This window comes from Formica exsecta, unplaced genomic scaffold (assembly GCF_003651465.1).
Source record: "Formica exsecta isolate Colony F162 unplaced genomic scaffold, ASM365146v1 scaffold290, whole genome shotgun sequence".
In the NCBI taxonomy this organism is placed as follows: domain Eukaryota; kingdom Metazoa; phylum Arthropoda; class Insecta; order Hymenoptera; family Formicidae; genus Formica; species Formica exsecta.
In genome coordinates, this window is record NW_021850162.1 from 166,524 (window position 1) to 178,519 (window position 11,996).

General features: G+C 33.5%; 1 protein-coding gene across 1 annotated transcript in view; it reads left to right on the forward strand.

The window, feature by feature from the left end:
- LOC115237314 (disintegrin and metalloproteinase domain-containing protein 10) overlaps positions 1–11,996 on the forward strand; it is a 55,123-nt gene that overhangs the window by 35,103 nt on the left and 8,024 nt on the right. Inside the window, exons 5-7 of the mRNA XM_029810285.1 lie at positions 9,060–9,303; positions 10,039–10,161; positions 10,873–11,060. Of these exons, the coding sequence (XP_029666145.1) occupies positions 9,060–9,303; positions 10,039–10,161; positions 10,873–11,060 (555 nt within the window). The remainder of the gene's footprint in view (positions 1–9,059; positions 9,304–10,038; positions 10,162–10,872; positions 11,061–11,996) is intronic.

Consider the following 11,996-nt stretch of genomic DNA (forward strand, 5'->3'; position numbering starts at 1 on the left):
ATATAATAAGTCTACGTCCGATTATTTAACGTTCGTAATCAAAGTATCGTTCTTGAATATTGAACGGGCCGAAGTACTCGAAAACGCGAGTATATTGATTTGGGGTGGTTGATCAGATTTTTCCTTCTGCAGTGTAATTCAAGCCGATTTAATGACATGTATTCCAATAGTCAATTAACAAACTAGCCGGCGTGTGTTCATCGATATATCGACGGCCTGTGCGCGTCGGGTCCGTAATTTGTCGCGATGATCAAGAGCGGAATATTTATTACTTTCGGCGTTCCGAGTGTCGAGAACGGAGAAAAACAATAGCTAGTTTCGTCGCGTGAGATTGCATCGCTCTCCTTGCTCGCGAGTCGATTAATCAAAGCAAGCAGGAGTATCGAAAGAATGAACGTCGCCTTTAATCAAGAGGCAAGTAAAATCTGTTTTATCGAGATCTACATTTATTTTTATAAATATATGAAAATATTATTGCTATATTAAATATTTTATTATACATTAAATAATACTTTATGTGCATATATACCATATATGATCGTATAAACGGAAATAGGTTATCGATACATCTCTATCTTTTAATACGTTTGGCAATTCAGCAATGTTGCGTGAATAATTGTGAATTGCGAAATTTTGGGGCTATAATAAAACTAGCCAAATTGGGTCATTGTCTTATTTTATGTTCAACACAATTCTATTTGTTGGAAAATCGATAATCGAGGCAGATTTGCAAATCAACAAGAACGCCAAGTTGAGATATAGACATATACGTGTAGGAACATGTGATTTGTGCCGCTGTGCTGCGAGAGAAAAACGTCGACAATTATTCCGTGCGATTAACTCACAATAGGTCAATCGAGGGTTAATCGACGCTCATTAGCCTAAGTATCGCGATCTCTCCGGCGAAATAGAAACTACTTTCGGTTACGTTAATCCTGCAAGACAACGCGAAAAAATATCTTCGATATGTGTGCATATCTAGCACGAGTATGGTATCATAGATGAAGCAATTAATTATACTCATTGGAAAGCTCCTATTACTCTCCTAGTAAGAGTTAATTACATACTCTTTCTCTTTCTCTCCCTATTATACGAGATTAATAATCAACTCTCGGAAACATAAAAATAGATCAAACGAGTACGCTAATAGAGCGGCTACATCTCCAGGATTTTATGTGAGATATAAATCGGCTGGCAAGAGTAAGACGAGAAAATTACGATATGCTTCTCAATTTCAAAGAGATTGCTGCATGGAGAATTGGGGATGGTTTAACGAAGAGTTATCTACGACAATAGATTATAATATATGTATATCTTGGAAAAGATATATAGCGTAATTTTGAACGTGATGATGATTTACTGCGTTATAAAGATCATCGTTCGACTTTTTGAATTTTTTAACTGCAGTAAAACTTTTTGTATAATTAGAAAGAAGAAAATTATATTTTCAAAGTTTAATTATTTAAATTGTTATACACACAAACGCACATTTGGGATTTAACAAGATGTAAATTACGTTACAACATCCTTTGTAATAAAATTTTTATAAAAAGTACATGTCGAAATTATTTCGAAATTTAGCGTTTATGAATGAAACGGATGAAAAATTATAAAGTGTAATTTTTATTAAAATCCGAAACTGGGCTTGTGCATTCAAAATGAATAGCTTATATTAGTCTCTTTGTCTCAGTTCTCTCAAATATTACACGGTAGCAGATAGCTCTCGACATTGTAGTCGGACTGCGAAACAATTTGATATTCAAGTACTATTCGCTGCACATATCGCTCTGCGAATGCGAACATATGTGCGAGGAGCTACCGATAAAAGACCACTTTACGCAGCCACGATTTTCACTGTGTATTTTCATGATTTCGACGCAGCTGCCGCACGAGTTTTCACTGTGTCTACGTTTTGTACGATCGGCCGAAACTGGCCATCCATATGTACCGTTTTTACGGGGAATTGGAGTTAAACAGAACGCCAAATAATAGAATACAAAGCGCGAAAGAAACAAAGATAAAAAGTTCGCTGGTACGCTTTCGTATAGAAATGATTTTACCACGCCGCTAGTCACTTTACATCATAATATGTAAAAGTATCTAGAGGTAGAATTTTAGAATTAAGTTCTATATATATTTTTTGGTTGTTTTTTCTTACAAAAAAGCTGCCAATTTAGGAGAGAATTCTCAGTAATAGCTTATGTTAATTATTGGAAATTTTGTGATACGTTCTGGATGGATTTTCTAGGGGAAAAAAATACGCGAAGAGAAATATTCTCGATTCTCGCTTGTGAAAACTAGGCTAGCCGTTAAGTCACGTCGATTTAAATCAATGCGATCGTCGCTCCGCTGCCATAATCCGATTGTTGATCGATAAAGCGTAACTCGGTCGCGCTTTCTCGCGTGTGTAGCATTGTGCCGTCGCGAATCGACGAACGCGTCGCGACCGAACCGATCCGTTAGCCGTTCAGCGTTCTAAATTGGATTTTTCCACTAACGAGTCCGAGAGAGCTTTTCCTCCGTGAAAGCTCCTCGCAAACCTCCTCGACACTGCTCTCTTCCCCGGCTGCCAAGCCCCTCTTCATCCCTCTCCGCTTGAGAGCGCGTCTTTTCGCTTCATCCCTTTTATCGCCGCACTTTTCCGGATCGCACATCCCCATGCCGCATCTTCTTTCACCCCCATCTTTCCCTCTCTTCCCTCTTTCTCCCGTATTCTGCATCTCTCTCTCTCTCTCTCTCTCTCTTTTCTTTATTTTAAAATTTTTTTTACTTTCTCCTCGTTCTTCGTCTCTCCAATTAGGGCGGTCGCTCCGTTTCCATAGATCCGCTCTGCCACTTCTCGGGATTACATCGGGCCAAACGGTTCGCTTGCTACGCGGATCCTCCTGAGAGAATTAAGCATCTCTCTAGATGCTAGAGAGATGCGCGTTTTCATCTTTCTGACGCTGCTTTGTTCTCTCTTCGCCGGCGGCAGACAATCTCGCTACATCTTGCCGTGCGAAATATTAATAATGCCACATTTTAGTTTCTTTTTTTTCTTTTTTTGATGTTATATTATTTAAACATTAATATTATTTTTATTTTGAACGTAGGTCATTGAAATTAAGTAATTTAATAATCGTTTTATTCTCATTTAGTAAATAAATTAAACGATATTTTTAACTGATGTATTTTAATAACTTTTTATCCCTTATATTATGCTTAGTATTTTAGGACAATTGTCAGATACGAAATAATATTTTATTTATAATGATCAATGAGCCGGATGGCGAACACACGATATTTTCGTCGAAGTAAAAAAATTGCGACAGGCACTCTTTATCACGTTCCGCCAAGGGAACGTCAATTCGAACGTATTAAGTTTGAAAAATGCAAAATACAAGGCTTGAATTTCGGCCTGAATTGATCGGTGAGGAGAGGAGAGGAGAGTCTATTAAATCGCGCTCTCAAACGGCCGTTAGCCAACGAGAACGTTTTATCGCGGAAGCACCAAATCGTCGGACGAGCCCGTCGATGAATAAGTATGAACGAAAACACGCTACAATGCGTGATAAAAATGAATTCGAATATGAATAATTCATTAATTATCGGCGATAGCTTTCTCTTTTTGTATCTCCCATGCCTTTATCGTTTTTTTTTCTCTACGACCCTCCTACGCTCAGCCTCCCTCTTTCTCTCTCTATGTGTGTGTGTCTCATTGTCTTTTTTTTTCTCTCTCTCTCTCTCTCTCATTCTATTCGAAATATTGCCCAGGGGGAATTTAGCCCTCATTTTTCCCTCACTTATACATCCGCACACGAACACGTTCTCTTTCTTTATCTCTATCCGCTCCAACTCTTACAATCATTCAGACTTGAGTGGTTCTTTTTCTTTAAAATTATTTCAGAAAGTTGATTTTTAGAATTCCATTTTTGTTCCATCTATCGATTTATTCAATTCACAAAGGATTCATAAATGTTAATCTGAATAAATAACTTATTAAGATATTTATAAATGCTAAATAAGTACTTAACATTTTTTTGTTAGATATAGATTCGCGTCTGAACTTATTTTAGGAATCTACCTAACAAATAACATCTCGATTTCTATTCGATGATCTCTATTTCGAGGTCTGTGTATGTTATATATATATATATATATATAGTTTTATACACACAAACATACATACATATATTATCTATATTATATTATATTTTTTTATACATTCAAAGTTTGTCACAAAAATAGAAGGCAATGCCATTATTGCTCCAGTATTATATAAGTGAGTTAACTATTCTCGTTTCTTCAATTCCTGCTTCTTCTCTGTTTTTGTCTCTTATCTGTAATATTCAATATCTCGTCTCAAAGTCATTTCGATTTGATCAGCTTCTCCTTCTGGGATTATAGTCTCAAAGTTGATTCTTCAGAAAGAGAGAAATGTTTCTCTTACGTAGGCGCGTAAAACCATGTAAACGTGTAACGAGGGAATTTGACTATTGCGACCGCGCTGAATAATGTTTAGCGAACGCGCAGAACGCCGCGATGAATAATTGATAAATCGCCAACATATACCACTGCTGGCATACAGTTGTGCACGTACGTACAATGCGTCGGCAGCGGATTGTGACGCGAGTTTAACACCACGATTTCTATCGCGCCGGTGCACCAAAGGCGAGACCTGGTCAACATAACATACGTGTTATGCAAAAGCACTACATATGTATACATATAATTGAATGATGTTGCGAAAATAGAATTCGCGAAATAGCAGTTTAATAGCTAGATAAAGTTTCGCGATTAAAAAAAATTATATGTTGATTTAATTATGTATAACTCTCGTTTTTACTTTGTTGGTTAATTTATTAGTTTCTTTTTTGGTTTATAATTACGAATTTTGACGCAAAATCTTGCGATACTTGTGACGAAATAACAATCAAAAGTTTCATACGTCCGCGTTTGATCCTATTCTAGTTTCCCTCTATTTATTTCCGCATATCTCGCAGTCTAAGGCCCTGCGCACAATAGAGAAAATATTAGGAATAGGAATAAAATATTAAATATGCGCTCTCTTCTGGTTTCAGAGATTTTGAAATATCATAATTTTTGTATTTATTTCTATGATCTTTTTACTATATCTTACTTGCGTGTTTATGTTTTTTTGTTTACATTTGCGTCACTGTCAGTATAGTATGTTCCGCCCCCCCCCCTGCGGGGGGGCTTCATTGTTAAAAAACTAGACACATAGGTTTGCGTTGAAATTCGCTTCGCGTGGAAAATGGAAAAATTCAAGGAACTTCGTTCCCGAAATGTAAACAAACACTTTCCACATCTGATTTACACAAATACAACAAAAACAAACTTTATTTTTTCTTATTTTATAACAGAAAAAGCATTAAAACTGTGAAACTTTAAAATTGCATATCTCTGGAATCAGAAGAGAGCGCCACAAAATTCAAAGTGCTTATTACTTAGGAATGTGCCCTGTATAATATATGTGAAAATGAAAACGATTCGTGAGGTGTAAGTTAATCTGAACATTTACCAAAAATTATTTCAAAATATTATTGCAATTTATATTTTTGCGAATATTTTTACAATTTATTTTTTTACATTAATTATTGCTTCAGAGATGCATGATATATCGATTATATTTTGTTATCACAATAGATATATTCACAGATCGAAAGATCTGACCTCGACCTGTGTCAAAGTCAGGACGACCGAATTTAATCTAACGATAGCCTAGTTTCCCCATGTTTTCTGCGCGTTTATTTTTTGTCCCCTTTCATCTTTCGTCCAAGCTCTGTTCTTTCCTCTATTGAGCCTCTCACGGGAGGTGCACTTTTCATTCGCAATCTCTCGTTGAGAGAGAAAGAGATGCCGTCGCCACATCGATTACGTTTCAACTCGTCCGCTGGGAATCGTCGTTCACGCTTAGGCTATTGCGAGAAATGGGATCGAATTAGTCGCGAAAACTTCATAGAGAAGGAGAAAAGGAAATTCTCGCGTTTCTTTTTTTAGAAAAATTGACCGCGGAATTTTACCTGGAATTCGCTAGGTATCTCGATATTGCACATCTTTCTCTCCTTCCTGGATTTCAATCGATGACGTTCTTGCAATATGAAAGGAGCAAATGTCTTCACAGTATATTTCAAAATCGCTAGGTATTTTAGTCTAGAATTTCGTAAGCGATTTGAAAGTGTCGAAACTTTTAATTTTTTTTTTTAGATTGCAAGAATGCAAATATAACGAAATTTTTCATTATACCTTATTTAAGTTTATGTGTGATTTAGCTTAATGAAATTTCACTTTGTGATTTTAATTTAATTATATAGAAATATACACATTTTGTGTAGATAATATTAAAGAACTATGAGAAAAGTGATACCGCAAATTATAGTTTTGCCAAAAATTTAATTGCAGAATACGGAAAGAATATAGTACAAAATACAAAGAATTTGAAATACATATCTTAAAAGCGGATGTACACACAAAAAGAAGTATCTTGATATTAATTCTCGTTGTGTCTGAGTTCTTCCAACTTTAAATTTAGGAAAAAATAAATTTTATATTAAAGTTATATTTAAATATTTTAAAATAAATAACATAAAATAAGTAATGCGACAAATTTAATGAATCTGCTGTTTTAATCTTCTATATAAAAGAAATCAACTAAAATATAATATCAAATTATCTAATGATTTCTAATTTAAAGATCAAGTTTGGTTTAATAATTATTTCGTAAAATGATATTCGATTTAATGCCGCTACTTTATATTTAAATTTTTATATACTTTTTTATATTTTTATCTTTAATTTAAATTAAAGTGATAAATATCTGATTTATATTGAGACTTTGATATTTTATTTAATATTTCCATTTTTAAATTGGAAACTAAAACTTTAAAAGAATATTGACAAAGAGTAATACAATTAGTTCTTTTTATGTGTTTTTTTCATGCGCTATTTTTATTCAAGCGCAAACTGTTTCCTTTTGATAATTAAGAGCCAAATTATACTACGCTATAAAAACCTCTTTCACGGTTGTCTCTTTTATCGAGAAGTATCGATTACTATGAGGGGTGAATTTACGGATCAACTGCGCGCCGGCAACCAAAGGGATCCAAACAATTACTTGTAGGAAGTAATACGCGGTCGTAAATTTCTCCGACTCCGCGATAGCACTTTAGTCGATTTATCTTCTCTCTAATAATAGTCCGGAATATCGCCTATGGTTGACGATTGGAATTCTTGGAATCCATCCATGTTTTACCCGGGAAACTCGCTTCGAGTCAAGAGGCGGCGATTCTCAGAGATCGTGATTTTCCTCGTCTTTTGCATCCAAGTTTCTCAGCGTGTCCCTCTCTTCCTCCAATCTGCAACGTCTTTGCAAAAATATACTGAAAGCAAGGTACGCATATATTGAGCGGCAGTCTCAGGACATGCTGCTTTTTCCAGATGACTTCCAACGTTTTCGATATTGTTATACTTGATTCGCTTGTGCTCTTGCATCAAAAAAGCAGAAAATAAAGTAGAACGGAATATATTAGGGCACTCAAAAGATGAGTTCGTTCAAAAGACGGAAATATTCAAAAACTTCTTATCTAATTTTAATGTATTAAAAATTCAAAAAATTTAGCACATCGAGATTATTTTAATTATCAGAAATTTAATTATTTATCAATATTATTTTGCTGCAAAAATAATTATTTACCGATCAAATTCTAATATTTACGAAGTTGTGTGCTTAATTTTGTAGATTAAATTACGTAAAATTATATTGTAAATTAATAATAACGATAAAGCAAATACATAGAAGAAATTTCTTGCTCATTGCTGTGATAGCAAACTTCGATTCCAAGAAATTTCTACAGAAATCTGTCGTTTCGTTCAGAAAGCTGAGTTGCTCGGATGGAGATGAAATCGCGCAAAGCGAAACGAAGTTATGGGCTCGTCGCCGTATTCTAAATACCCGGCAATCCATTCTAATTCCGTTCGAAAAGTTACTATGCAAGCGTCTCTTTCTTTCTTTTTTTTTTTGCCGCGCGCTTTGTCTAACTTTGGCAAAAATTTCATAAGAAATAATGAAAGCACGGCGACACGAAATAAAGGCTTCTACAAATATAATTACCTCGACGGTAACTTTATATGCACCGTGGGAACGAGTCTCCTGCCGCCGCGGTTCGCCCTCGTATTTTCGCAGATTTAAAAGGTAGCTCGGGGTTATATCGCATACATTCAACACGAATCCGTCTTTTTGCAAAAACTATTAATAATGAATTCAGCGCTCTTGGTTTTTGCGAGTGCTATTAAAATAAGACGGATTTCTGTAGAGAAATGTTATTAAACATGTGATTGAAACGATCTATCATACGAGTAACATAAAATAAAAGTGTTAATATGCATTTATTCATGGTGTATATATATGAATATAAAAGAGACTAATAAATAAATATATATTTATTTATTTATTTATATATTTATTTATTTAAATGTATAATATATTTATGTATTTATATAAATAAAGAAATGAAGGAAGGAATGAATCAGTGTTGAGGAAATCAATAAGTACTTTTAATATAATACGGTGAAATTATTTTACACTTTGTTACAATTTTATTCGTGTTTAAATAAAATTAGTTTTGAATATTTTTGTCGAATATGATCGTTTCTTTTGGCTTTATTTGGAGCCTTCATTGACAGATAAATTTTATTTAAACGTACCATTATATATATTTTAGAAATCTTTTAATCTTTTACAATTTTTTTTTAAATATTGTTTGAAACAATAAATCGAAAGTAAAGACAAATTTTAAGCAAAAAGCTAAAAGTGTTTATAAGTACCCATAAAAATTATAATGTAATATATTATAAATAGTGACATTACACAGTTTTATCAATATATAGTACCAATTAATTATTACCCATTTACGCTTTAGATCGATTTATTTCTTTTTCTATAAAAATATTGAAAATTATTACTATTGAATAATCGATGACACGATGGACAATTCTTTTTCTCCCGATAAATTCGATTACTACTTTTTATTGACTGGCGTCGTTTTCTTTTCTCTTTACAGAGGACGAGAGCGCCATGGTGCAGGGCGTCGTTACGAAAGATGGTCTATTCGACGGTAGCATCGTGACCAGATTCGAAGAGTATTACATCGAGCCGACGAGCAGGTATTTGAATAAAAATGAAGACACGTCGCCGCCCTATCACAGCATAGCTTATCGTACTTCCGACGTTACCACCCCGCCGCATGCATCGTGTGCCAGTCATCAGCTGCACCAAGAGGGAGCTCTTCGTGATTCCTTCGATAGGTGAGTCTCTATCTCGTTTTCTCGAATAGTAAGCATCATCAATATAAACCGACGACTACGACGTAAATCTCCTTTCAGATTATATAACAGGATTTAAAATTCATGAGTGATTTTTCATGCTATTCCGTTTGGCGTATTTTTTAGGTCAAATTAGGTCGACTATGTCTTTAGTTAGGATGATGTCAAATGAGATAATGTTCATAGAGCTTTCTAGGTTTTATCTCATGGAGATTCAGAATTCGAATTATGATGATGCATTATCTTTCTTTGTGATAGACTTCATGGTGTTTTCATTTTTGTAATTTCTAGTTTTTAAAATGTTTTGATATTTAAAAGTGACTTTTTAACAGTATATTAAAAATCAAGTGGCATATTTCAATACGACCATATGAATTGAAATAATATTGAATTATTTTCTAGAAAATTTCTTTGCTTATAATTTATCATATTTATTTTAAATATAATTAAAATTAAGTAAAAATTTAATAACTACACTTTTATTACGACATGTTTTTAAGCGCGTACGTTCTATATCATGAAAATATGTTTGCACAGAGGAAATGACAAAAGAGCACATATTGTTGGCAAACGCGCTATAATTTAGACACGTGTAAGAAAACTTCCGCCGGCCAGGATTATCATATATTATGCGCGTTCCATGTCAATCTGTATATGGCAAATTTTAAATGTAAATTTAAATTTCACGATGTGTGCTGTCTGTTTCTTCATATATAGATACAACAACTCACAGGGATTCTACGAGCCCTTGCTCGGCGAACACGTCGCTCTCTACTCGAGGGAAAACAACGCGAGGGTGTTAACATTGGAAACGAATAACGAGGGTGATTACATAGACGCGTGAGTATTATGCATTTTTTAATAAAAAAAATATCCGAGTTTTTTTTCTTCTGATTTTAGTATGTTAATAATATTAATGATGTTAATTATATTTATGACGGAATAATTCTAAAAAAAGTATATGCTACAATTAATATTTGATGTTCTTATAAATGATGCTTTTATTATATTTTTATATTTAATTTTTTGTGTATTATTCCATGCATATATAATTAATTACTGTGTTATTAACTGATTATACTATCTAATATTGTTTTAAATATGAGATATACGTAAACAATAAACTTTTATCATACATATAAGAAGAATTATTATCGAAGAGTATAAAAAAATATTAGAAAAGATATAAGCGTAATACCGATAACATTAAAAAATATATACCGTAAATATCTCTTCTCGTTGTCCTCGAATGCAACTTATGACTTGTATGTTTTTTATTAATGACTTATTTAATTATAAAAGAAACAAAACAAAACGTGGAAAGAGCCCAACAATTTCAACATTATACGGAATGCTAGTTGATTTTATCCTGAATTGATTCAATATTAGCGAAGTACTGGGAACGAAAGTCACGGTCGGAATTGAACATCGCAAAGTTAAAATAGAATTCGGACGAGCGGACGTTCGGAGTTAGGAACTCAGGTGTGAGAAAGCATGGCGTTTTTCATCGCGCAATAAAAGCGACCCTATTTCTCTCCCCTGTCCTCGTAGTATGAGCAACAGAGATCGGATTGCGAGGCATCTGCACAAGCGCGCAACGGTAGATCCTCGGAAAACTACCTGCATGCTCTACTTGCAAGCGGACCATCAGTTTTTCGCGCGATACGGCACGGAGGAAGCCTGTATTGAGGTGATGACGAGGCACGTGCAGAGAGTCAACTCTATCTACAAACACACGGGTGAGTGTTTTTCTTCATAGTAATATATCGTGTGGAGAAATGATCTAACATGTTCGCTGGTCCAAAAAGTCAGGAAAATTGAAAACTGTCGAGAGGAATACGAAAAATGTCAGAAGAATCTAATTTAAAGTAGCCAGCGAATAATGAGAAGAAAAAACGAGAAAGTTTAAAGACTTTCTTAAAGAATGTCGGAAAATATTTAACGGGAATTTTCTGGAATTTTATAATTTTTGTCGCGCCATTAATAATTATAAAAAAATGAGTTATTTATTCGATTTTTAATCATTGACATTTAAATTTATATTTATATTAATGTATTTCAACATTGCTCAATTTAACGTTGTATTTTTGTACAAAAGATACAGTAAAAATAGTTATTTTACCTCATACATGTATTGGTATACGAGGTAATCTTTTTATTTTCCTCTTGTTTATACTCTTTTGTTTATACTCTCTTGTTTTAATATGTTAATACTTTAGTACATTATGCTAAAAACGATGGAACTATAGCCGAAACTTTAGTTTGCGAAAAACCGACAAAAAGATGAATAATTAATTAGAGTAAACAAAGGAAAACAGAGTTCCCATATATTACATGTAATAATGCAATTTAATATGTCCCATAAAACTAACTCTGCAATAGTATTAATTCTAATTTAAAAAATATAAGATAAACTTCAATCTAATACAAATGTGAATCTATGTAATCTTAAAAAATAGAATCGTACTTATAAAAAAAATTTTGCGTAAAAAATTTCCGGGATTAATACAATGGTTTTCCAGCGTCTCCGGAATGTTTTATTCTGTCTCAATTTTTGCGATTCTCTCTGAGTATTGTTATTGAGTTTTTAGATGTTGAACAAATAGTATACATTTTTATAATGAATATATTTATTTATTTGTAATGATAAAATAAAACTTTGATTAATATTCCTA